At 35.6% G+C, this 27,585-nt stretch overlaps 1 protein-coding gene across 4 annotated transcripts in view; it reads left to right on the top strand.

Moving 5' to 3' along the window:
- The window catches only part of SLCO6A1 (solute carrier organic anion transporter family member 6A1), a 110,853-nt gene that overhangs the window by 27,771 nt on the left and 55,497 nt on the right, over positions 1-27,585 (top strand). For all 4 annotated transcript variants that reach the window (XR_003522151.1, XM_027606062.1, XM_027606060.1 and 1 more), the window contains 2 exons: positions 6,888-7,032; positions 20,532-20,727. Coding sequence is in view for 3 of the 4 variants with exons in the window: in XM_027606062.1 (XP_027461863.1) it covers positions 6,888-7,032; positions 20,532-20,727 (341 nt within the window). In the remaining variant the exon portion in view is untranslated. The remainder of the gene's footprint in view (positions 1-6,887; positions 7,033-20,531; positions 20,728-27,585) is intronic.

Raw genomic sequence — 27,585 nt, 5'->3', positions numbered from 1 at the left:
TAGAATGGGAGAAGATATTTGCAAATGACATATCTGATAAAGCATTAGTATCCAAAATCTATGAAGAACTTAACAAACTCAACACCCAAAAACCAAATAATCCAGTTAAGAAATGGGCAGAAGACATGAATAGATATTTTTTCTAAAGAAGACATCCAGATAGCTAATAGACACATGAAAATATGCTCAACATCACTCATCATCAGGGAAATGCATATCAAAACCAGGACGGGATGCCACCTCACACCTGTCAGAAGGGCTGAAACTAACAACACAAGAAACAGAAGATGTTGGTGAGGATGTGGAGAAAGGGGAAGCCTCTTCCACTGTTGGTGGGAATGCAAACTGGTGCAGTCACTCTGGAAAACAGTATGGAGGTTCCTCAAAAAGTTAAAAATAGGGGTGCCTGGGTGTCTCAGTCAGTTAAGCGTCTGACTCTTGATTTTGGCTCAGGTCATGATCTTAGGGTCTTGGGATTGAGCCCCACATTGGGCTCCCCACTTAGGGGAAGTCTGTTGTCTCCCTCTCCTGCTTGTTCTCTCTGTCTCTCTCTCTCTCTCAAATAAATAAATAAATCTTAAAAAAAAAAGTTAAGAAGAGAACTACCCTATAACCCAGCAATTGCACTACTAGGTATTACCCAAGGGATAAAAAAATACAGCTTCAAAAGGGCACATGCACTTCGATGTTTATAGCAGCATTATCATCAATAGCCAAAATATGGAAAGAGGCCAAATGTCCATCAGCTAATGAATGGTAAAGAAAATGTGGTGTGTACACACACACACACACACACACCCACGCTCAGGAGTATTACTCAGCTATCAAAAAGAATGACACATTGCCATTTGCAATCACGTGGATGGTGCTAAAGTGTTTTATGTGATGTGAAATAAGTCAGGCAGAGAAAGACAAATGCCATATGTGGAATTTAAGAAACAAAATAGATGAACATATGGGAAAGGGAAAAAGGGGAGAGAGAGAGAGAGAAAAAAACAAATCATAAGAGACTCTTAATGATAGAGAACAGACTGACGATTGATGGCGGGAAGTGGGGAGGGGATGAGTTAGATGGGTGATGGGTATTAAGGAGGGCACTTGTTATGATGAGCACTGATTGTTGTATGTAAGTGATGAATCACTGAATTCTACTCCTGAACAAATATTGCACTATATGTTAACTAACTAGAATTTAAAGAAAAATGTGAAGAAAAAAAATAAACAAGTAAAAAAAAAGTTCCATGAGGTAAAAAGTTATAAATAAAAAGTCAATGGGTTTAAGCTTAAGAACAGAAAGTTGAACAAAGAATAAGAACAATAACCCTCCATAGCTCTCAGAATACAAGGGGTTAAAAATATATTTTAAAAGAATATAAATAGAACGCTTGGAAATTAGGGAAATAAATCAGGGAAAAGAAAATAAAACAATGAAATTAAGACTGGCTAGAAGCAGGCAAGGAATAAGATTTTATAGGAGAAAATGTATGCAGCAGAGATATCAACACTTTTACCTTCTTTTTCTTCATCTCATGCTTAAGTCTCATACCTTATAAACAGAGAAGGCATTTATATACTAGAACCCCAGTGAACAAAGAATTGTCAATGAATATTATGTTATGAAAGAACTTTTTTTTAATAGATTCTATTTATTTATTTGACAGAGAGAGAGAGAGAAAGTGGAAGCAGGGGGAGTGGGAGAGGGAGAAGCAGGGTCCCTGCTTGAGCAGGGAGCCCAAAGCAGGGCTCGATCCCAGGACGCTGGGATCATGAGCCGAGCCGGAGGCAGACGGTTAACGACTGAGCCACCCAGGCGCCCCAAAAGAACTTTTTGAACTATAAAGGACCAATTGAATTTAAAGTGTTATTCATTACTTGTGTCACTAGAAATGGACGACAGAATATATCAAAGGAAGCTAGTGTCTAAATTATTTAGATATTATACCATTGGTAGTCAAAATACTGAATTGTCTTTGAAAGCAGGTGAATTACTGTCATAGAAATTAGAATCAATATACATTTGACAGAAGGAATATGATTTTTTAAAATATATTTATTTCTAGTATTTATGTCAGGACATCATGTACTATTTTCAATCTCTGAGTTGTCTACTAGGTGTGATGAAATATATTGGTGTTTGTAGAAGCAGAGTAAGTGAGATTTCAGAATAGAGGCCTGAAACATTTTTAAACTTGAAAAAGCAGCACTTTCTAGGTGGAATATTTTACTCTTACTGACAGATTTAATAAAGATAACCATCACTTATTTTCTATGGCTGATTATAGACGTTCTTCACGAGGAACCAAGACCAGAGCAAGGGAGAAGTTATATGATCAAGTAAAACACTTGAGAAATTAGAAGAAGTTTATCGATATCCTCTTCAACTTATGTTTTCCTCCTATTTGTCTGTAGACACCAAGGCCTTTTACTGCCAGGATCATTGTCTCCTGTCATGCTACCTTGATTAGGGTAGGAAGTAGATTAATGCTTCTACCACATGAAAGAAAAAGTTCCATAATGGATTGGGACACTACACACCCCATCTTCAATGAATCTTGGCTGGGTGTTTAGGAGCTCTTTCCTTCCTGCAACATTCCTCTGCATCAGTTTCCTCATTAACATTTGTTTCCCACTGCTACTTGAACCCTGTCCTGTATCTTAGTCTACTTGTCTATGTCCACTATACTCTTACTTTATATTTTGCTGATCCTGTCCTTGTTTCAGACTCCTACTAAGTAAGTATATGTTGGAATACAAATGGTTGGTTACCATTTGAACCAACCGTACCTCCCAGACCAGCACGAACCTCCTCTGGTATGGTAAAGACAATGATTTTAGATAAAATCTGTGATGGAGTAGGGCTGAAAGCCACAGTGCTACAAGAAATGGCTGTTGCATGAAATTATCTGCTACTGTGCAGAACTAATTTGATTTCTCCTTTTCTTTTTCAACACCTACCATAATTAAGCCTGGTTTTATTACGTAAAATCCCTTGAATACTGATTTTATGTCTGGCCTTTTTCTTTGCCTCCCATATTTACATTTAAGGAAAAAAATAGATTTTTTTTTTAAAAAGAGGTTTTGCCTAGACATTTTTCCGGAAAGGTCTGTTGTACTCTGAGTGTTTGCTATGCTCACAGTTTCTAAGTAAAGTACCCATAGCCCTTTCTGAATAAAGTGCCCAGGAGTGTTTCTTTGTGCATGAGTTGACATGCCCTATAGGATATAGTTCAAATGTCCTAGTTAAAACTAGATCTGGGATCAGAACTTGAACCTAAGATAGCAATCCTTAGATTTCCCAAAAACCTATTAAATAGCTTGAGAAAATATCCAATAGGGAGACCTGCTATAAACTGACTAATTTCTCTTTCTTGGGAGAGTATATATAGGAGAAAGCCTGGGAAACTTAAATGACACAGCTTTAATAAACTGACATAGAGAAAATGAGTGTGCAAAGGCCATTGAGATAGAGAAGCAAATGGAGAGACAATATAGTGAGTAGCTATAATAGAAGTAGATAATAGGCCCAGTAAGCTGACAGAAAGAAGCTGACTATCTGGGCCTTTGTAGTAATTAAGACAAAGCAATGGAAGGCCCACTAGTGAGCAGACCAGATAAGCTGCCATTTGCTTCTGAATCTTTTTCTGTTTCTTTATGAGTGCTGAATTATTCAACTACTTAGAAAGTGTTTTTGGCTTTCTTACTTTACTGTGTAACATTATAATAAGTTCATCAACTGGATTAACCTATGAGTCTGTTCATTTTAATTCTAAAGAGTCCATACACAAAAATTATCTAGTGCAGTGGTTCTTAGTGTAGCTCCTAGGCCATCATCATCATCATCATCATCATCATTGCCTGGGAATTTGTTAAAAATGCAAATTCTTTGGCCCTGCTCTAAACCTACCAAATCAGAAACTCTGAAAGTAGGACCTGGCAATCTGTGTTTTCCACCATCCAAATGAGTCAAAGCACACTATAATTTGCAAACAACAAATCTCATAATCTAGTGTGACTCTCTTATTTTATCAATTATGAAAATGATGTGTATTCTTTCCTGGGTACCTTCTAGATGCCAGAAATTAAATTATTACATATATTCCATTCTCATGATCACCTGGAGATATAGATATTATCATTTCTATTTTATAGATCATGAACCAGTAATTTAAAGAGGATGAGTTATTTTTCCAAAGACATATATATCTTTGGAGAGACACACACACACACACACACACACACACACACACACACGTAGCTGAATTGAGGCTAAGAATATAAAAATATCTCATGTGCCTGACTCTAACACCATTACTGCATCTACTATTATATAATACTCCCTAAAAATAGGATATGTGGAGATATGATTTGCTAATTGTTGTTCCAAAAATCAGTTGCAGAGCCAAGATAAAAAAGCTAGGTTTTTGTTCCTTATTCTGCCTGTTATATCTAATACAGATTGCCATTTCCTATAAAATCATGGTATAGACCGGTGAAACAGAAGACAGAACTCAGCAACAGATTAATATATATATAAACTTGCTATATGATAGGGGAGGCACTACCAAGATAATTGTTATGTAAATGTGATAACAAATTTGGTTCTCTGTATGCTGAGATGAAGTTGGACCTCTACTTCGTATGATATGCAAAGGTATTTCTAGGTTAATAAAATGTGACTAGAAAAAAAACCCCAGCACAGTTAATGCTAAACCATGAAAGAAGTATCTCATGACATAGACGTAGGAAAGGTTAAACAAGTTTGTAATAGTGTAAAATACAAAGTAAAAATGAGTGGATTAAATTATGACAAAGATTTCTGTTCTATGAAAGAAACTAAGACAATGTTAAAAGATGAGTAACAGATCTCTCAGTCTAACAGGAGATTGGTATTTAGAATAAACAAGGAGTTCTTGGAAAATCTATACAGGAATTTCAGGATGCCTAATAAAAATATGAATAAGCAGTTCACACATAATAACCAAGCCTAAATAGCCATGAATTACATGACGAAATGTTCGGTTGGATTTGAATTTAGAAAAGTACCGTTATAAAGCGTTGGTGTGTGGTATGACTTTACATCCATCAGCGTGGCAAAATTTTAAAAGCCAGCTAATAATATCAAGTATTTGTGATTATGTGGGGTATAGCAGTTATCTACTGCTATGTGACAAACCACCCCAAAACGTAGTGGCTTAAAATAATAGAACATGATTTTGCTCATTAATCTGCAGCTTTGTCAGGGTTTACTCTGCTCAGCTCTACTTGTCAACTAAAGTGAAGTCTGGGGGATAAAATCCTCTGAAGGCTTGTTTACTCAACTATGGGCTCTTGATACTGGCTGTTTGCTGGAACACCCACACATGGCCTCTCCATCTGGCCTTGACTTTCTCACAACATGGTGAAAGAGTCCCAAAGCCAGAGTCCTGAGAGAGTGAGCATATACAGAAGTCCTATTGTCATTTTATGATCCAACCTCAGAAGTCATGCAGCATCTCTTGCTTTGTTGAGACAGTCATAAAGGACTTTCCCAGTTCAATGCCTCCTGATGGGAGAATGGCAAAGTTCTGGAAGGGTACGTGGAACTGAAAATATTGCTGTGATGAATTTTATAAGGAATAAGTTGCTACATGAAGAAAATAGGACTCTCTTACATTATGATGGGATTGTAAACTGATACATTTTGGGAAAATTTTAGAGGAATAATGGAATGAAGTATAGTACATCTTAATGCCCTAGCAATCCTGTTCTGGGATATATACTTCCAAAGACATTCTACCCTAGTCCTTAAGGGTGCATGCACAGGGATGTTTATTTTTTTTTTTTAAAGATTTTATTTATTTATTTGAGAGAGAGAATGAGAGAGAGAGAGAGAGAGAGAGAGGGAGAGAGCACATGAGAGGGGGGAGGGGCAGAAGGAGAAGCAGACTCCCTGCTCAGCAGGGAGCCCGAGGCGGGACTCGGTCCTTGGATTCCAGGATCATGACCTTAGCCAAAGGCAGTCGCTTAACCAACTGAGCCACCCAGGCGTCCAGGGATGTTTAATATAGCCTTGCTTGTGACAGTGGGAGTTGAAGTGAGCCTAATTTGTGGGAGTGGATGAATATGGTAGAATCACACTATGTAAATCTAGATAGCACTCAAAAGATGAATTAGATTAATATAGAAAATACATTTAGATTTTCAAAAATGGTGTTTAGAACTAGAAAAAAATTAAGTTAATTTAACAATGTACAAACATAAAACACCACTGAAGTTTTCAAAGATAAATACATATATAGGAAATACAGAAATCAGTTTAAAAGTTGATATTTTAATGTTAATTATTGTCATGTTAATTACTACGTATAGTGTAATAGTATAATAGTAAACCATCACTATACATTCTCGTAAGGCTTCTGAATAAGTTCAAAATATTGACTAAAATGCAGCATTTAAGTGACTTCACTGTATGTGGAATTCCCAGGAGTAAAATACAGAATCTTAACAGTAATACTATTGATTTTCCTTGTGTGTTGCTTAAATTATCTTCGCTTTGTTTTTTAGTTAAGTAAAAAGATTTAAGGAAAGAAATAGACTAAGATAAAGGGACATTCGAGACACCTGGTTAATGATATCTATTTTTCCTTAAGTTTTCTAGAAAACTGCCAGACTCACAAATAAAAATTATAGGTGGTATGGAGGTCAAATAAAAATGGTTCAATCACTACATGTCTTTAATACTATTTGTATATTGGTGAATTGCAAATTTTGATATATTTATATATATATTCACTTTAGATTGGGAAAGGTAAAATTTTTGCTGATTGGTCATTAATGTGTGAGTCAATAAATCTATTCTTATTTACCTAACAAAATAAAATAATTTGTGTGTAACATTTCTGTTTCAGGTTCTGTTGAAGAATCCAATATTTACATGCCTAGCTCTGACCAAAGCTTCAGAATCTTTAGTTTTTATTGGAGCTTCTGAATATTTGCCTATATATATAGAAAATCAGTTTTTATTAACACACGCTACAGCAACTAAAATTGCAGGTAGACCTTTTCTGCTTATTGTACTCATTTTGAAGTTTTTTATATAAAGTTTTCTTACATGTATTTATGAAATATTTCATAAATTTAAATTAGGAGTAATAGCATTTGCTCAAGTTTCATTTATCTTGTTTTATTTTATTATTTTTCAATGATTCTATACATTACTCAGTGCTCATCACAGTAAGTGTGCTCTTAATCTTCTTTATTTTACCTACCCCCACCACCATACATACATACACCATACATACACCACCATAAATACAGCTTGTTATCTGTATTTAGAGTCTGGGTTTTTGTTTGTCCCTCATTTTCTTTGTTCATTTGTTTTGTTTCTTAAATTCCACATATGAGTGAAATCATATGGTATTTGTTTTCTCTGACTGACTTATTTCGCTCAGCATTATACCCTCTAGGACCATCCATACTGTTGTGAATGGCAAGATTGCATTATTTTATTCCATTGTATATATATTCCACACTGTCTTTATCCATTAATCTATCAGTGGACACTTTGGCTGCTTCTATAATTTGGCTTTGTAAATAAAGCAAAAAGCATAAGGAGGCATATATCCCTCTGAATTAGTGTTTCTATATTCTTTGGAAAAATTCCTGGTAGAGGAATAACTTGATCACAAAGTAATTCTATTTTTAATTTTTTGAGGACCTCCATACTGTTTTCCACAGTGGCTGTACCAGTTTATATTCTCACCAACAGCGTACAAGGGTTCCTTTTTCTCCACATCTTTGCCAACACTTGTTTCTTGTGTTTTTAATTCTAGCCATTCTGACAGGTGTGAGGTGATATCTGATTATTGTTTCAATTTGCATTTCCCTGATGATGAGTGATGTTGAACATCTTTTCATGTGTCTGAAATGTGTCTCTTGTAGGCAGCATATAAATGCTATTTTATTTATTTATTTGAGAAGGGGGGAGAGAGAGAGGTGGGGGGAGGGGCAGAAGGGGAGAGAGAGAATCTTAAGCAGGCTCCATGCCCAGTGTGGAGCCTGATGTAGGCTTGATCTCGTGACCCTGAGATCATGATCTGAGCCCAAATCAAGAGTTGGACACTTAATCAACTGAGTCACCCAGGTGCCCCCCCCTTTTTTTTAGAGAGAGAGAGATACATGCTATTTTTAATCCATTCAGTCACACTGTGTCTTTTGATGGGAACATTTAGACCATTTACATTTAAAGTAATTATTGATAGGTACATACTTATTACCATTGAGTTTATTGTTTTCTGGTTATTTTTGTAATTCTCTGTTTCTTTCTTTTGTAATTGATGACTTTCTTTAGTGTTATGTTTGTATTGCTTTCACTTTGTCTTTTATATGTCATTATAGGTTTTTGGTTTGTGGTTACCATGAGGTTTATATTAACATCCTAAGTATGCGACAGTCAGTGTTTGGTTGATGATTACTTTGGTTTGAACACATTTTAAAAGCTCTATATTTTTACTCTCTACCCTCCATGCTTTATATATATATATGCTTTTGCATTTTTAAATTTTATGAAACCCTTAACTAATTTTTTGTCCTTTAACCTTCATACAACTTTGTAAGTGATCTACTAGTTTTGCTATATATTTGCTTTTACCAGTGAAATTTTTCCTTTCATAATTCCTTACTTCTAGTTATGGCTTTTTATTTTTCACTAAAGAAGTCCTTTTAACATTTCTTATAAGGCTAGTTTGGTGGTGATGAATTCATAACTTCTGGGAAATTATTTTTCTTGTCATCAATTCTGGATGATAATCTTTCTGGGTAGAGTATTTTTGGTTGTAGTTTTTTCTTTCAACACTTTGAATATTTATGCTACTCCCTTCTGGCCTGCAAATTTTCTGCTGAAAAATCAGCAAATAGCCTTACAGGGTTCCCCTTGTATGTCATTAGTTGCTTTTTCTTGCTGCTTTTGATTCTTTATTGTTAATTTTTGACATTTTAATTATTATGTCGTGGTGTGCACTTTCTTGGATTCATCTTGTTTTTGACTTCTGCTCTGCTCCCTGTCCTACCTCTCTTCCTTTCCCTTTATGGAGAGCCACTATTCTAAAGTTAGAGTGCATTCTTCCCAAACATGTTTGTGTATTTTTGCTGTTTGTAGGCCTGAGTAATCTGTTTCTAAAATTCACATATCATTTTGTTTATATTCTTCTGCTACTTTCATCTGAAATTATATCCATCAGATTCATGTTATTATCTATCTATTTAATGCTATGGAATTCTATTTTATGAATATACCACTGTTTATTTGTCTATTATCATACTAATGGACATGAAGTTGCCTCTAACTTTTCACTCTTCCAAACAATGCCATAATGAATAGGCTCATACCTGTCTACTTGCATACATTTGTAAAAGTTGGTCTAGGTTTAGACATTAAAAGTGAATTGCTATTGTGCATCTCTTCAGTTTTACTAGATACTAAGAATTGGCTCTCCAAAACAGGTAGCAATTATTATTAAATGTTTTAAGGTTCTGGCATTAATGGGAAAGTTGTAAATATTATCACTTATTTTATGTTGTAAAAAGTCAAGGATGCATGCAGTAACTTTTAGGGTAACCAGTAATAGTAAAAAAAATAGTAAAAGAATATATTAATTTGAAAATTTTGGTTAATAATTTTAAAAAACAAGAAAGGAAGGAAATAACATAAAACATGTGGGACAAATAAAAAACAAATGTTGAGATATGCAAAAATTTTGGCCATCAACCTATTATGGAGCAAACTTTATGAAACAGGGCACACCATTGTCAGACTGCAAATAGTCCAAAGTAAAAAAATATGGCAGTTTTAAGGGCCATAATGACAATGTTTTTCCATGAGTCCACCATGTTGTTTGCCATTCTGATAAATCTAACCAAGAGATTGAGGCTAAATTCATTCAATTTGTTTAATTATAGTGTTTATTTATTTATTTATTTTTTAGATTTTATTTATTTATCTGACAGAGACACAGAGAGGGAACACAAGCAGGGGGAGTAGGAGAGGGAGAAGCAGAATTCCCGCTGAGCAGGGAGCCCGATGCAGGGCTGGATCCCAGGACGCTGAGATCATGATGTGAGCTGAAGGCAGACGCTTAATGACTGAACCATCCAGGCGCCCCTAATTACAGTGTTTAATTAAAGGATAATATCAGCAAAACTCCAAGCAACAGGGTAAGGCCACATGCAGTATTGGCGTCAACCATGCTGGCAACGTCTTGTACCCAACCAGCTAAATAAATACCTTGGCCCTCATGGTCTACCTTAGAAAGCAAGATGGCTTTCTCCTTAAGTTTCTGTATTAACCTTTTTACTTAGCCTGAATTATTAATCCAGATATAACAGGAAGTATTAGCAATTGCATATATTCTACCTTGGCCTACAAGGATGAAGTTTTGGGCAATTCTATCTGAAATAGTGCTGATCAGTGGCAGAGGCTGATCAGAATGCTTTCTGAGGAAGAGGTGTGGTGTCACTGATTATTTCAACTAAAGTCAGGAACAAATTTTGTACCACCTTTTCTGAGTGTATTACTCTTATTATAGTGATAACTGCCTTCAGGGTGCACATAAATGTGTCAATAATCCCTCCAGGAAGCTCCTCTGAGAAAGATTTCCACAGTCTTTGGTGGGCTATTTGATCTACTAATGGTGTTTCTTTAAACACTTGAAGATCTCTTATGAATATCCCTATGGCCTGAATATACCATTTTCACTTGACAAGTAAGGCTTGTCAGATAGTTGTGAATGGGATTTGGTGTATCCCAAAGTGAGAATATCAGTCCGCAGTGTCACAAAGCCTCCTTTGGGTCAGGGCTTCAGTTTTGACAAAGGCCAGTAGTAAGCTAAGAGTTGTTTTTCAAAACTAGCTTTTTAGGGAGTCAGTGAGTCCAAACCCCAAGGGATGCTTCTGAATGGAGGCTGGCTCCCTCTTCCAGAATGCTCCAGTACACAAAATCATCAGTTATAGAGACTTGTAGCTCAAATGGGTCATTAGGTGTGTGCTGCCTCAAAGCAGGAAGTATGCCATAGCCTGTTGCTTAGCTTCAAATGTAGATCTGGATTACACCCATTGTGGGTTAGCTAATCACAAAGACCACTAAAACCGAATATCTATATGAGTCATCTACTGTCTGTAATCTCAGAGTCCAAACTGATGCTACGCGGCCTCTTGGTCAGGGGGAAGAGGGACAACAATTTGTCCTTAATTTCCAGAGGGGTTGAGCATTGTGAATCTGTCTGCATAGTTCCCCCAAAACTTGATGAGCAGGCTTCTGGATTTTGGTGGGCAGTCTTCTGGATTTTGTTGGGCTTTATCAGTCATCTTTGCTGATGAAGGTGTGGTTACACCAAAGTCAGAGCCTTTGAGTCTGAGACTTCTGACCCTCCAACCAACTGAATATTTATCATTGAAAGCTTTTGGCATCAGTGGGTAATGGTACTCACAATAAATCCTGATCTACGCCCTAGTAGTAGTAAATGTCAGGGGAGTTTAGGAAATACTTCAAATGTATATTTGTGGACTTGCAGCATGAATGAGAATTGGTCTTTGTCTTTGGTTGCTAATAGGATACCAAAGAAGATTTTGGCAATATCCAAGACAGCATCTCAAGTGCCATTCATGTGTGCCATAAATTTAGTTACTTCACAATGTCTGGGACTTCAAGGGACATAGAAGCAATAACTAAATTTAATTGGTGGTTAATCTGCTATAAATCTCAATTCCCTGATAACTGTTTTCACTGGGCATAAGGCCTGTTGAATTGGGTTATTGCACAATTCTTATTCTCTTACTACCCCTGCTTCCTTTAAGTCCATAATCAAGGCTGGGATTTTCCTTTCTCCTCCCAGGAGTCTATGTTATTTCTGTTGGACCATAAAAGAGGAGACAGGGACACAGGTTTGGATATTGCCCTCTTCTTTTTTTTTTTTTTTAAAGATTTTATTTATTTATTTGACACAGAGACAGTGAGAGAGGGAACACAAGCAGGGGGAGTGGGAGAGGGAGAAGCAGGCTTCCTGTTGAGCAGGGAACCTGACGCAGGGCTCAATTCCAGGACTGTAGGATCATGACCTGAGCCAAAGGCAGATGCTTAATGACTGAGCCACTCAGGCGCCCCTGGGTATTTCAATTTATGCATTTCATCTTTACTTTTGGAGTTCAGGAGCATATGTATTACAAGTTTTTAAGTATAATTACCAATTATACATTTTGGAATTTAATATACAATTGAAAGCCACAGCATTAGTATATTGAAGCCACAACAAAAGTACGTTGAAGTTGTCCAAAGCCTCACCCACAAGGTCATTTTATCACCTTTTGTGAGGCAGTTTGGTCCAAATTCTATTCAGTGCCTCATCTATGGTTTTACACAGGAAAATGTCTTTTTTTTTTTTTAAAGATTTTATTTATTTGACAGAGAGAGACACAGCGAGAGAGGGAACACAAGCAGTGGGAGAGGGAGAAGCAGTCTTCCTGCCGAGCAGGGAGCCCAATGCGGGGCTCAGTCCCAGGACCCTGGGATCATGACCTGAGCCAAAGGCAGACGCTTAACAACTAAGCCACCCAGGCGCCCCAAGAAAATGTCTTTCTTAGGGAAATCTTCCTGAGAAGGTCACAATATTATAGCAAAACAACTCTGAGACATTTTACTTTTGTCTTAGAATGGATCCAAGGTTAGCATAACAGACTGTAGGAGGAACTAGGCCCTCAGACAGCCCAGTTATGACCAATTTACATTAACAAATAAATGTGCATTCTGCTGTCTCATCAACAAACCAAATCAGATCAACTTATTGATTCACTGGTTTCTGTCCATAGTGGTTTTAAATTTCCCTCTTTTCTCATGCATTATAGTTGTACACCTCTATAACTGTTGTTTGAAATCAAGAGGAATCCTCTGTCTAACCAGTATGAGTTGTAATAATAGTTGTTACAGTGGGGCAGACCTGGGATTTTTTATGGTTTCAGACCTCACATTTAGGTCCTTAATCCATTTTGAGGTTATTTTTGTACAGTGTAAGAAAGTGGCCCAGTTTCATTTTTTGCATGTCAATGTCCAGTTTTCCCAACACCATTTGTTGAAAAGACTGTCTTTTTCCCTATTGCATATTCTTTGGTGCTTTGTTGAAGATTAATTGACTATGTAGTTTTGGGTTTATTTCTGGGTTTTCTATTCTCTTCTGTTGATCTCTGTATCTGTTTTTGTGCCAGTATCACTGTTTATGTAAAACTTTGTAATATACCTTGAAGTCAGGAATTGTGATGCCTCCAGCTTTCCTTTTCTTTTTTAAGTTTGCTTTGGCTATTTGGGATCTTTTGTGGTGACATACAAATTTTAGGATTATTTGTTCTAGCTCTGTGAAAAATACGATTGGTATTTTGACAGGGATTGCATTAAATTTGTAGATTGCTTTTGGTAGTATAGACATTTTAACAATATTTGTTCTTCCAATCCATAAACATGGTATGTTTTTCCATTTCCTTGTGCCATCTTCAATTTCTTAAATTAGTGTTTTACAGTTTTCAGAGTACAGGTCTTTTACCTCTTTGTTTAAGTTTATTCCTAGGTATTTTATTATTTTTGATGCAATTGTAAATGGCATTATTTTCTTAATTTCTCTTTCTGCTGCTTTGTTATTATTGTATAGAAATGCAACAGATTTCTATAGATTGATTTTGTGTCCTGTGACTTTACTGAATTTATTTATTATTTCCAATGATATACTTGGATTATTTTCTCTTTATTTTTGCATATTAGTGGTTTTTGATTTGTGGCTACCATTAGGTTTGTATATAGCATCTTCTTCATATAGCAATCTATATTAAGTTGATGGTCACTTAAGTTTGAGCCTATTCTTTACTTTTCACCCCTCCCCCTATGTTTTTAGGATATGGTGTCATAGTTTATGTCCTTTTATTTTGTGAGTTCCTTGACTGATTTTTTACAGATACACTTATTTTCACTGCTTTTTACACTTCCTATTTTTCTTACTCTTACTTATTTTTTTTCCCTCACAGAGTCCCCTTTAACATTACTTGTAGGGCTAGTTTAGTGGTTATGAACTCTTTTAGCTGTTGTTTGTATGGGAAACTCTATCTCTCCTTCTATTCTCAATGTTAGCCTTGCTGGATAGAATATTCTTGGCTGTAGATTTTCTTCTGGCCTGCAAAATTTCTGCTGAGAAATCTGCTGATAGCCTTATGGTGTTTTCCTTGTATGTAACTGTCTTCTTGTCTCTTACTGCTTTTAAAATTCTCTCTTTATCACTGCTTCTTTCCTTTTCAGTTACTGTGTGTCTTGATGTGGACATCTTGGGTTGATTTTGTTGGGAGATGTCCGTGTCTCCTGGATCTGGATAACTGATTCCTTCCCCAGATTAGGGAATATTCAACTATTCTTTCTTCTTCTGGGATCACTATAATGTGAATGTTATTATGCTTGATGGAGTCACTGAGTACCGTAAGTCTATTCTCATTTTGCATAATTTTTCCCCTCACCTGCTCAGCTTGATTTATTCCCATTACTCTGTTCTCCAAATCTCTAATTTGTTCCTCCACTTCCTGTAGCCTGCTATTTATTCCATCTAGTGTATTTTTAATTTCATTTGTTGTGTTCTTGGTCTCTGATTGGTTCTTTTTTGTGTTTTCTATCTCCTTTTTAAGGGTCTCATTGATACTCTCCACTCTTTTCTTAAGTCCAGTGAGTATCCTTATGATCATTACTGTGAATTCTCCATCAGGCATACTACTTAGATCTGTTTCACTTAGATCTCTTGCTGTTTTTTTTTTTTTTTTTTGTCCTGTTATTTCATTTGGGATGCATTCCTCTGTCTCCTCATTTTGTCTAACCCTCTGTGTCTGTATCTCTTTGTTAGGGAGGTCAGCTATGTCTCCTACCTTTGAAAGTATGGCCTTATGAAGAAGAGGCCCTGTAGTGCTCTGCAGTGCAGAATCCTCTGTTCACCAGAACCTGATACTTCAGGGGTGTCTCCTATGTATGTTGCTTGTGCCCAGCTCTTGTGTCCTGGCTGCTTTTTCCTTCAGTCCTTTCAACTGAAAAGGCTCTCTTTACCTGTTGTGGGCAGTATTGAGTCCCCAGCTGGGGTGGGGCACACAGTTTTAACGAGGTACACCTCAGGCTCCCACAGGGCCCACTCCTGCTGCTGCTGCCACTGAGGCCCTTAAAACATGTGAGTTGGGAGGTTTGGTGTTGGCAAGGTTGCAACAGTCTTCTGGGGGAAGACTTCTGCAGCACTGGGACTGAGGTAAATGTGACTGGGAAGGGTGGATCCATCAAAATCTGAGGGTCCAGGGCACAGTGTAAGCAAGTTAGGTAGTGAATGTGGGCACAACTCTGGGGGAACATAAATCTTATAATAGACAGTAATCAACTGTCTAAAGATAAATTCTATGTAGCGTATTTCTATTGAAAAATTGTCTGATCTGAAATTTAAGAACTTCTGTTCATCAAATGTCAGCATAAATCTTACCTTTTGATCCAGTAGAAGACATTATCTTTATTACACTGGACAGGAAATGTATCTTCTCTTAGTTCCAGGAAAGACACAATCTCTGTTTTACAAAACTGTAAGCAAACTTGCCGTCTGTTCTTGAGGAGAACACTATCTCTATTATCCAAGGTTGTTTGTTCACTATACAAATATCCTTGAAGAGATAGAACAAAAACCAGTCAGTGATTCTGCTGGCTAGATATGCAGAAACATGAGATACATGGAGAATTGCTGCCCAATAAATATGATAGTAATTTTATTACATATACATAAAGATTATCAGATTGAGCACACACTCTAGTATGTTACTTGCAAGAGGCACTCCTAAAATATGAGGACATGAAAAGGTTGAAAGTCAAAGGATAGAAAAAGTTCTCTGTGAATGCTAACCAGAACAAAAGATGGTATAAGTATAGTAATTTTAAGTATTGTATTCTTCAAAGCAAGAGGCATTACTTGTTATGAAGAGATCATTTACAATGACAGCAGAATCAGGCAGTGAGGTAGATAAAACAATTATACGTGGGCATGCCCTCAACAATGTAGCTTTAAAACAAATAGTTGGGTCAATTAGATATTGGTGATATTGAGTCAATTAGATATCCTTATGAAAAAGGTAAATCTTGACCTCTACCTTACTATGTACCCAACTACTAATTCTAGATATATTGTAGATCTAAATGCGAATGGTAAAATTATAAAGCTTTTTAGAATAAAACATAGGAAAATATTTGATGGCCTTAGTGAAGGAAGACAGATTTTTTTACATAGGACAGAAACCACATAACCATAAAGGAAAAAATAAATGGTATTACATTAAAATTTAAGAACTTCTGTTCATCAAATGTCAGCATAAAGAGTAAAAATGAGGGCAATCTTTTTTTTTTTTAAGATTTTATTTATTCGACAGAGAGAGACACAGTGAGAGAGGGAACACAAGCAGGGGGAATGGGAGAGGGAGAAGCAGGCTTCCCGCGGAGCAGGGACCCTGATGCGGGGCTCGATCCCAGGACTCTGGGATCATGACCCGAGCTGAAGGCAGGCGCTTAATGACTGAGCCACCAGGGCGCCCCAAGGCAGACAATCTTTTCAATAGAAATATTCTACAAAGAATTTATGTCTAGCATATGTAAAAATAGGGGCACCTGGGTTGCTCAGCCACCCATGGACGTGGAGTGGTAGCATTTCATCCCCTACTGGTGAAAGTGTAAATTGGTTTAACCATTTTATGAATCTGTTTAACAGTATCATGAAAATCTGAACATATACATATTCTCGTTCAGGAATTCCACTCCATGTTACATCCTCTTTTAAGAATATACCTAGAGGAAGTGCAAATGTTTACAAAAGGACATGTACATGAATTTTTAAAGTTGCACCACAATTCACAATATCACAGTGAGTAAGTTGTGGTGTGTGTGTATTCTAGAATGCTATTCAGCAATGAGAAGGCATCATCTATTGTCATATATAAAAACGTGGGTGAATTTTTCAAACATCATACAAAACAAAAAAAGCCTTAATATATACATACTTTATGATCCATATTTTATAAAATCCTATAAGTGCATGAAAGAGCCTTTGATCTTCTGGCAATGTTGGATTTTTGATCTGGGTGGTAGATTCATAGGAACAGTTACTTTGAAAAGTCATCAGTATGTACAAATGTGATTTGTGTACTTTTCTGTACACCAATGAAATCTTTACATAAAAAGTTGATTGGAAGTTCTGTGCATTGGTTGGATTTTCAACTGTTTTGTTTCCTTTTGGTGTAGCCTTCAAAGAGCTAGCCATTTAATTGTTGAACTCCCTGTGCCCACTGTTTTCTTATTGCCTAGGGCAATAGCCTGACAGCCAATATTTTCCTACCTGAGTTAGGTTCTCTGTTTTTGCTCACAAATGTTTGTGGTTTTCTGAAATCTGTAGTTGTTGGGTTCAAGCTGAATAAACCAAGGGCCTTTTCCTGGGTCAGTTATATGGCACAGGGATGGGGATAGACTCGGAGCTCAAACATTTTATATAGATTGCCATCCATTCCCCTTGTTTTTACCTTTATCTCACTCCTGCTTTTAGTGGTACCTATTGCCCTTCATTTCTGAGATTCTGGGGTAAAATGTGGTTTGCCTCTTCTCAACTTCCTTACCTTCAGGCTTACTTCTCACCCTCTGAAGTCTCCTGATTCAGTTCCAATTGCCACAATTTTCTTGATAAATATTGCCCCCACTCTATTTATTTGTACTGGTTTTGCTTTTTAATGAATTTGTTTGTGAATGTCTACCTTTTTTCAAACATTCATATGTTTACTTTGTGCCCAGACACTTTTCTAAGCAATTAAATATTGACTCATGTATTTCTTATAACAACCTTATCTTGGTGGTACAATTATTTATAGATTTTCCTTAGTAGTATCTCATACATTTAGTTGTAATTTTCATTATTTTTCTGTTCTAAGTGTTTTTTAATCATGATTCTCATTATATTTTTATTTAAGTCATGTCTTATTGAGAAAAGATTTTTATTTTTAAATATATGGTTTTGTTTCTCTTTTTAAATAACTGTTCACATCGAATAATACTTTCCATATCTTTAGTAATGTTGTAAGCTAAGTCTCTGTTTATGAGAAAGCAGAGTCAAAATACTTTGCTTATGGATTTTTAATTTCCTGGGCAATTTTAACATAATTTATTTTATACAATGTCATTAGGTATATACCTGTTTATGAACTACATTTCATGGCACATTTTTTTTAGTACTTTATTTTCAGACTTTCCTTTAAAAAATACCCAATTTGATAATCTTTTTAATAGTTAAGCTTTATCCATTTACCATTATTGTGGATTCTGACATTTTTAAGTAACTTTTAACTTCTTACTTACATTTCTTCGTTTATTACCCTTCAATTTGCTTCTTTTCCCCCCTACTATCCTGTCTTCTCTCAATGGACTCATTTTTTTTTTTTTTTCATTTTATCCCCTTTGTTTTGTTCAGGAGATTTCAACTACCCACTGTTAGTTCACTAGCCCTACTCTTCAAGAGTGAGTGCATGTATTCTTGTCTAGTCTAGATTATTAATTTTATCATTTTATGAATTAGCTAAATTATCATTCTTTTGCAAGTAAGATGCCATTTGGCAGATTTTACAATTTTTCTTTATTTTTGATGATATGAAGTTTTCTTACCTTATTTCTGTATGTCTTAGGATAGATTCAATTATTTATTCTTAATCCTTCTCTGTAGTTGGAGTGTTCTTTTATTCCCAGAACTAATTTTTTTTTAATGATGGAAATTTCTCATTCTCAGTTTCAATATTTCATGTATTATTTTTCTGGAATTTATTTCATTATACTTCTCACAAGTGCTGTAAAACATTTTGTAGTGCCTCTTATTCTGTTCCCACTGTGTTTTTCTTAGAGTTACTTTCTGATTAATTTTAAATTTACAGAAAAAATTTGAAGATAGTACAGACAGCTCCCATACACTGCATACCTGGTTTCCCCTTTTATTAACATCTTACATTAGTGTGGTAGTTTTGTTATAATTAATGAACCAATATCAATACTAACTAAAGTCAATATTTTATTCTTATTTCCTTTGCTTTTACATAAGGTCCTTTTTTTTTTTTTCTATCCCAGGATCTCATTCAGGATACATTATATTTAGTTGTCATATCTCTTAGGTTTCTATTGAGTTTGACAGCTTCTAAATCTTCCATTGTTTTTTATGACCTTGACAGTTTTGAGGAGTGCTGGTCAGGTATTTTTAGAATTTTCTTTAATTGGGAATTGTCTGATTCCCGCTCCCCCCCACCGTGATTAGACAGGAGTTATGGGTTTTAGAGGGAGGATTACAGAAGTAAAGTGGCATTTTCTTCAAATCATATCAAGGGCGCATACTATCACCATGGCTTACTACTTTTGAATTTGACCTTGTTCAACTGGGTAATGTTTATCATATTTCTCCACTGTACTCATTGTCTTTTAACTACTTTTCTTGGTTATTCTCCTTTCACTCTCTCTTTTTTTTTATTGCATACTGCATGATTTACACAATTCTCTTTTCCAATTTATTAACTTTTCAAATGTCTCTGGCCTGGGACTTCAGTTTTTCTTTTAGCAATTATATTTTTAAATGTCCAGGTTTATTATTTTTTTATTCATCTGCTCTTATTTAATTCCTTTATCTTTTTATTTTATTTCTTTTTTTGGAAGTTAAACTTTCATTTATTTTTTTGAGCATTCTAAAATTACTTATTTACAAGTCTCCCACAGACCCTCAATGATATAAATTTAATCTGATGTTAATGGGACTTTTTTTTTGCCTCATATTTCTCTTGTATATTTCTATCTAAATCTGCCACTTCTTTATGTTTGGAGCAAAGGAGATTACATCAATGTATGCATTTAATGTGCTACTTTCATATGACTGGGTACTTTCTAATTATGTTTCCTCTTCTTTCTCCTGCTTGCCTTTATCTAATCCTTTATGCTTGATTGAAAAGAAAACTATTTCTCATAATGACTATTCTGAAATCCCACTTTGTTGTGAGATTGTTGATATTGCACACCCATTCACAGAACCAGTGGGTGACTTAGTTTAATTTTTGGTAATGAATCTCTGTTTCTGCACTCTTGTCGTGGGCATGTCTCTTGCTGTAAAGTATAGATCCAGGCAACTATGCTCTGAATAAGACGGTTCTCATCTTCTGTTTTGAATGGATTAAGTTCTGGGTTTATCTTAGATGCCATTACCACATAGGAACAAAACTTCTCCATCATTCCATTAGGCCTATAGCTTTAGCCCTACTCCCAAATTTGTACTTCTCTTAAGTTTCAGGTTTGTTGAGATGTTTATCATGCCTTTAAATTTTCACTGTCTTTTTATTTAAATCTATGTTTGCTGTATGTTTAGAGCAGGGGGATTGCAGCAATGTATGAATTTTCTGTACTATCTTCAGCTGACTATTTTTTTTAACTGTTTTCTCCTCCTCCTCCTTTCTTTTAGGATTTGTTTTGCTTCCAGGAGGTGGACTTGGCCAGCTTCTGGGAGGTGTCATTGTTTCCACGTTACACATGTCTTGTAAAGCCCTTATGAGATTTATAATGGTTACATCTGTTATATCACTTATATTCTTTGGGTTTGTAATTTTTGTACACTGTGATCCAGTACCACTTGCTGGGATCAATGAAGATTATGACGGGTAAATATTATTTTGTATATTGGATTTTTACATTCGAACCAACAATGTATTTCTCAGTCAGTTACTAATTTTCTAGTAACCCTATAAGTTTATACCATTCTTGGAATTATTCAACATGTAAAATAAATATAATGCGTACTTTCATCTTTCATATTAAGGACAGAAATACCATGATGGTAGCTTGTGACATGGCTGCTTATGCATAAAGTATTAAAGAAAAAAAGGCATTGAAATGATTCAGAACCAAGAAATAATATTCTGTATTAAAGTGGCTAACAACTAAGACAGTACTGTCTATACGAAGGCTTACCTTGTGTTCCTGAATTGGTATATCTGCCTTTTTATAGACGTCAAAGAATAGAACTGAAGTACATCTGGAAGTATGTATAAGTAACGTCTCCTTTAAGCTAAACATGTGAAAATTCAAAGAACTTGGCAGAGATTGATACTAAACACAGGGGAACAGAATTTGAATAGAAAACCTAAGGACTGCGCAAGTAAAATAAGTAAAAAATAAGAGTTGCACTTCTACCTACAATGGAGTAGCTTGTGGCAGATCAATGCTCCCACTGAGAACAACTATAAAAAACTGAATCAAGTTTAAAAAATTTATCTCAAGGCATCAGTGGATTGTTTAGGCAAATAGAAATTCCCAAAGCCCAAAATTCTGGAATAAGGCAGACCCTTAAGAAGAGAAGGAACTTTTTGCAGTTGGACACTTTAGAGATATTTGCTAATTCTCGACATTGTCAAGAAGCTGAGAATTTTGGCAAAGGTCTGGGTAGAAAGCATCTAGTTAGATGACAAGAAATCAGCACATATTTGTGACAGATGCATCAACCTAAAGAGACAAAAATAGGGCTGGGCAGGATATCAGAGAAAAGAGAGAGAGAGAAAAATGAGACAACACTCTGTTGGGTTTTCACTCGGTACATTTGTTGAACTATGAATGTAAGAGGCTGAAATCAAGCAGGAATCTCATAAAAAGTAGAGGAAAAGTCTAGCAGTACTGTGAAACTCTGTAGATAAGAGTGAGTTTAGAATACCCTGGGGAGAGGAACTGTGATGAACACTACATGTTCTCTGATATCTCTGTAAGTCTACGACCTAAGAGTGAGGGCCTTCCAGAAGTACTGGAGCCTAGCCAGGAGTTAATTTGGTCTCTAATGGATTAATTTGGTCATCCAGCCCTCTAACTGGCAGCAGAAAAAACCAACACTCTAAAAAAAAGATAATACCAAAAATTATGAGAAAAAACCGACAATAGGACAGACCACAGGGGATCCAGATATCATCATTATCAAATAAGAGTGTTAAAACAATACTGATAAGAGCAATAATACAAATGACTATGAATTTCTCTTCAGAAACCATGGGTTCAGAAGAGAGTAAAACGATATCTTTAGAATCCTGAAAGACAAAAACAAACAAAACAAAAAAAAAAACAAAAAACAAAACCAAAACTGTCGACTCATAAATCATTATCCAGTGAAAATACCCTTCAAGAATGAGAATGAAGTAAAGGTATTCTCGGGTGAAGGATGACTCATAAAATTTGTTATTAGCTCTAGAAGAAATTATTAAGAATTTTTTCAGTCTGAAGCAAAATACTCCTAGAGGAAAACTTGAAGGATAAAGGAAGAGTAAAAGAAATGATAAATAGACTAGTAAGTAGACTAATTTTTCATCTTAAGTTTAAAATATATATAACTATTGAAAGAGAAGTATAACATTGTCTGGTGTAGTTTTTCAAAGGTTGTAGATATTATACATATGACAATTATAAAGGGGGAGAAGAAAAGGACCTCTGTGTTTATAAGACTTACACATTTTAAATATTGTGGTAAAATATCAACTTGAAGTAGAAAAGTAAGTATATATCCATATAGTTTAGGTATCTGTATTTCTTGTCTTTGTATGGTCTGCACACTAAGATGGTTTTTATATTAGTAAGTGTCATGAAAAACAATAAAGAACAATAGGACTTACGGTTTCTACTCCAGTATGTAAAGAGCTTGTAAGTCATCACTCCCATCCTCACATTAAGAGAAGGGTTGAACAAATAAAAAAATCAACAGCAGAGGGCAGACTGGGCAAACTGCTGCCACCAAAAGTGAAGAGATAGGCAAATAGAATTGTAGTTTACTGGGAGCAGAAGCCATTGGAATTGAATATTAAATGGCACTTGACTAATTGCTGGAGGTGGAATACGGAATAACTTGAGAGTTAAAATCTCCTGGGGACCCAGTTGTAGGAGGACCCCACACACTTTCATGACTAAACATCCAGGTGCTCTACCAGGTTCTCACAGTGGAAACTGAGAGAAAAATCCTCTTGTGTTTTGGGCAGAAGGAGAGGGAAAACAACCATTTGAAATATGCCCAAGAGAAGTCCGCTGTCTGCAACAGAAGCCTACCCTGTCAGAAACCGCTTTACCAGAGTTTCCCCTGCCAAACTTTAAAAAGGAGGACAATCAGACAAGTCAGTCCTTCTCCAACCTTCCTGTCTAACATAAGGGAAGGGAGAAAAAAAGCTAAGAAAAACTTCTGAAGGTCACAGCTTAGAGACTCGGGTGCACTGGGGTGGAAAGAGACACAAAATCTAAGATTTAATTGTAAGATTATAGAATGATTTCCCCCAACAATATCTTACCACCACACCAATAGATACCGAGGGTTGTAACAGAGAAGTGCAGCTGAGAGAGGTGCAAGGCACGCTCTATTTAGTAAAAAGATTCCAGGGAAACCCAAAGACAACCAGGAAGACAGAACAAGGATACCATGGGAAACTGAGGCCTTTGTCACCTACAGCTACAGCACACTGTAGACACAGCCTAAGTCCTAGACAGATAAACACAAAAACCTCATACTAAACGGCCTATTTACCTCTGTTTTTGTTAACATGATACATAACGTCTGACTTTCAACACACACAAGCTATTCTAAGGGCAAGAGAACACGCAAACTGAAAAAACACAGCACGCATCAGACCCAGACTCAGATATGGCACAGGTTTGGCAATGATCAGACTGGGAACATAAAATAGCTATGATTAATATGCTAAGGGCTCTAATGGGAAAAAGTGGGCAACACAAAAGCAAAACTAGGTAATGTAATAGAAATAGAAATTCTAAGAAAAAATCAGAAGTAAATTTCAGAAAACAAAAACTGTAAGTGAAATGAAGAATCCCTTTCATGGGTCCATTAGTAGACTGGTGAGAACAGAGGAAAGTATCAATGACTGTGAAGATATGTCAATAGAAACTTCTCAAACTGAAAAATACAGAGAAAAAGATGAAAAGAAAACGAACAGAATATCCAAGAACTGTGCAGCAATTACAAAGGTATAACAAATGTACAACACATACGACAGAAGGAGTGAAAGGAACAGAAGAGGTGAGTAATAATGGCTGAGAATTTTCCAGAATTAATAAACACCAAGCCACAGATCCAGGAAGCTCAGAGAACACCAAGAAGGAGAAAAAAAGTTACAACTAGGCATATTATATTCAACCTGTAGAATCAGGAAACAGTGACAAAATCCTGAAAGAAGCCAGAAGAAACAAAACCTCACTGATAGAGGATTGAGGATTATTTATCTCAGACTTATCATACAAACAAGAAGAGAATGGAATGAAATGTTTAAAGGACTGAAAAAAAACCATTAACCTAGAATGCTATGTGCAATGAAACTGTCCTTCAAAAATGAAGTAGAAATGAAGATATTCTCAGATAAACAAAAAATATGGGAATTGTAAACCTGCTTTGCCAGAAATGTTTAAGGAAGTTCTTCAGAAAAAAGAAAGATGGTATGAATCAGAAATTTGAGTCCACCTAAAGGAATGAAGAAACATGCTTTGCAAGTAACTTACTTTGCAAGAAATGTTTAAAGAAGTTCTTTGGAAAAAAGAAAAATGACATGAGTCAGAAATTAGAGTTTATATAAAGAATCAAAGAACACCAGAAAATGAGTAAATTAAGATATATTTCATTTTTATTTTTAATTGGTGTAATTGAGGACTTGTGTTCAAAATAATCATGGTGATAAGATGTTAAGTGTTTATGGATAGTGAAATGGATGACAAAAATCTTATAAAAGAGGAAGGAGGAATTGGGAATATTCTCTTATAAGGTACCTTCACTACTCATGAAGTGGTATAGTGTTATTTGAAAGTAGACTTAACTTACTTGTATACTGGGAATTCTAGGGAAATTCCTAAAACATTTTTAAGAAATATAATTAATTGCTGGTACAGCTGGGCAGCTCAGTCGGCTGAGCATCTGACTTGATTTTGGCGCAGGTCATGATCTTGGGGTCCTAGGATTGAGCCTCCTGTTGGGCTCTGTGTTTGGCAGGCAGTCTGCTTGAGGGTTCTCTCTCTCCCTCTGCTCTTCCTCCTCATGCACGTGTGCTCTCGCTCTCTCTCAAATAAATAAATCTTTAAAAATAAAAATAAAAAGTATAATTGCTATTCTAACAGATGAGAGAAAATAGAATCTCATAAAATAATTAAAACCAGAGTAGGCCAAAAAAAAAAAAGAGGGAAAGATGAAAGCAAGAAAGAACAATTAGTTGGCATGTAATTGTTCATAGTCATCTCCTATGATCTTTTATATTTGTGTTGTGTCATTTGTGATGTCTCCTCTTTCATTCATAATTTCATATGTTTAAGTCCTCTTTTTTTTTTCTTGGCAAGTCTAGCTGAAAGTTTATCTATTTCATTTATCTTTTCAAAAAACCAGCTTTTGGTTTCATAGATATTTTTTATTGTTTTATTAGTCTTTATTTCATTTATTTCTGTTCTGATCTTTGTCATTTCCTTCCTTCTACTAACTTTGGACTTAGTTTGTTTTTTTCCTAGTTCCTTGAAGTGTAAAGTTAAGTTGTTTATTTGAGATCTTTCTTTTTTTCTTAATGTAGGCTTTTATCGCTGTGAACTTCACTCAGAGTTTCTTTTGCTGCATCCCATAGGTTTTGGTATGTTACATTTCTACTTTTATTTATCTCAAGGTATTTTTAAAATTTATCTTTTGGTTTCTTCTTTGATCCATTGGTTGTTCAGTAGCATGTTTTTAAATCTCCACATATTTGTGAATTTTCCAGTTTTCTTCTTGAAATTGATTTCTAGTTCCATACTATTGTTGAAAAAGATGCTTGATAGGATTCTGCTCTTCTTAAATGTAGTAAGACTTGTTTTGTGGCCTACTGTATTATCTATTCTGGAGAATGTTCCATATGTTCTTGAGAAGAATATTCTGCTGTGGATGCAATATTGTGTAAATGTTTGTAGGTCCATCTGATCCAATGTGTAGTTTAAGTCCAGTGTTTCTTTACCAATTTTCTGTCTGGATGATCTATCCTAGTTGAAAGTAGGGTGTTTAAGTCCCCTACTATTATTGTATTGCTGTCTGTTTTTCCTTTTAGGTCTGCTAAAATTTGCTTTATATATTTAGATGTTCCTCTGTTGGATAAATAAATATTTGCAAATGTTATATTCTCTTACTGCATTGATTCTTTTTCATTATAAAATGATATTTGTCTCTTATTACAGTTTTTGATCTCTCCCAGCATTTTTTTGGCTTCCATTTGCATGGAATCGTTTTTCATCTCTTTACTTTCAGTCTGTGAGTGTCCTTACATCTGAAGGTCTCAGTAGGCAGTATATATATCGGTTTTGTTTTGTTTTATCCATTCAGTCATTCTATGTCTTTTGATTGGAGAATTTCATCCATTATATTTAGAGTAATTTGAAGTAAAGTAAAGTAAAATGAAAAGATAGGTATGTACTTACTGCCATTTTGTTAATTGTTTACTGACTGTTCTGTAGTTCCTGTTTCCTTTTGTCTTCTCTTGCTTTCCTTCTGTGGTTTGATGATTTTCTGCAGTGGTATGCTCAGATTCCTTTCTCTATATCTCTTGTGTGTCTACTATAGGTTTTTGGTTTCTGGTTACCATGAGGTTTACATAAAATATATTTTTAATGATCATTGTTAAGCTGATAACAGCTTAAACTTGAACACATACTAAAGCTCAATTTTTTTACTCTCATCCTACATTTTATGTTTTGATGTCACAATTTATGTCTTTTTACCCTTTGTATCCATTAACAAATTCTTATAGCTATATTTATTTTTAATATCTATATTAACCAGATAAATCTTATCTATAACTATAACCTTACCTATAATTATAATTAGATGAAACCTATCATTCAGCCGAGCTTGGGCTCTTGGTTGTCTCTCAAACTTTTGTGATTGTCCAAACTACCTTCTTTGTTCTTAGCGGGTCCTATTGAATATGTGCTAGATCTCTCAGTGTCCCAAAAGGGAGAATAACAGTCAATATCTAGATTTAGGCTGATTGGAAGCTAGACCTTCAGGCAGTAGGTAAGAAAGAGGTGGTTTGGACTCTTCCAGGGAGAAACTGGGAGTTGTGCTTTTTTTTTTTTTTTTTTTTTTTGCCTGTTCCCTCTTTGCTGGAGTTGAGTGTATAGCTGCAGGAGGGTACTCCTGTGCACATTAATGACTGCTTTTTTGTCTGCTATGGTCCTGTGGGACTCATCAGTGTAAGACCTTTTGGCTATGAGAGCCATACAATCCTGAGACCCATCCTTTGGGTGGCAACCACAAAAAATGGGGATGCCAGCATATGTACAAGCTGCTTCTAGGGAGACACTGGCAATTTGTAGTGAGCTGAAATGAGAAGGCAAAGGTGACGTCTAATGGTTTCCCTGATCTCTGGGGAGGATTGCAGTCAAGCCCTACATGCCTTCTAAATTAGAGACCTGACCCTCAGACAGCTGGTTTTTAAAATATTCAAATGGGCCTCTTTCAGGGAAAATGTGAAAGATGGGAGTTT

Source organism: Zalophus californianus, chromosome 5, assembly GCF_009762305.2.
Source record: "Zalophus californianus isolate mZalCal1 chromosome 5, mZalCal1.pri.v2, whole genome shotgun sequence".
In the NCBI taxonomy this organism is placed as follows: domain Eukaryota; kingdom Metazoa; phylum Chordata; class Mammalia; order Carnivora; family Otariidae; genus Zalophus; species Zalophus californianus.
This window is presented reverse-complemented; position numbering and strand designations above follow the sequence as displayed.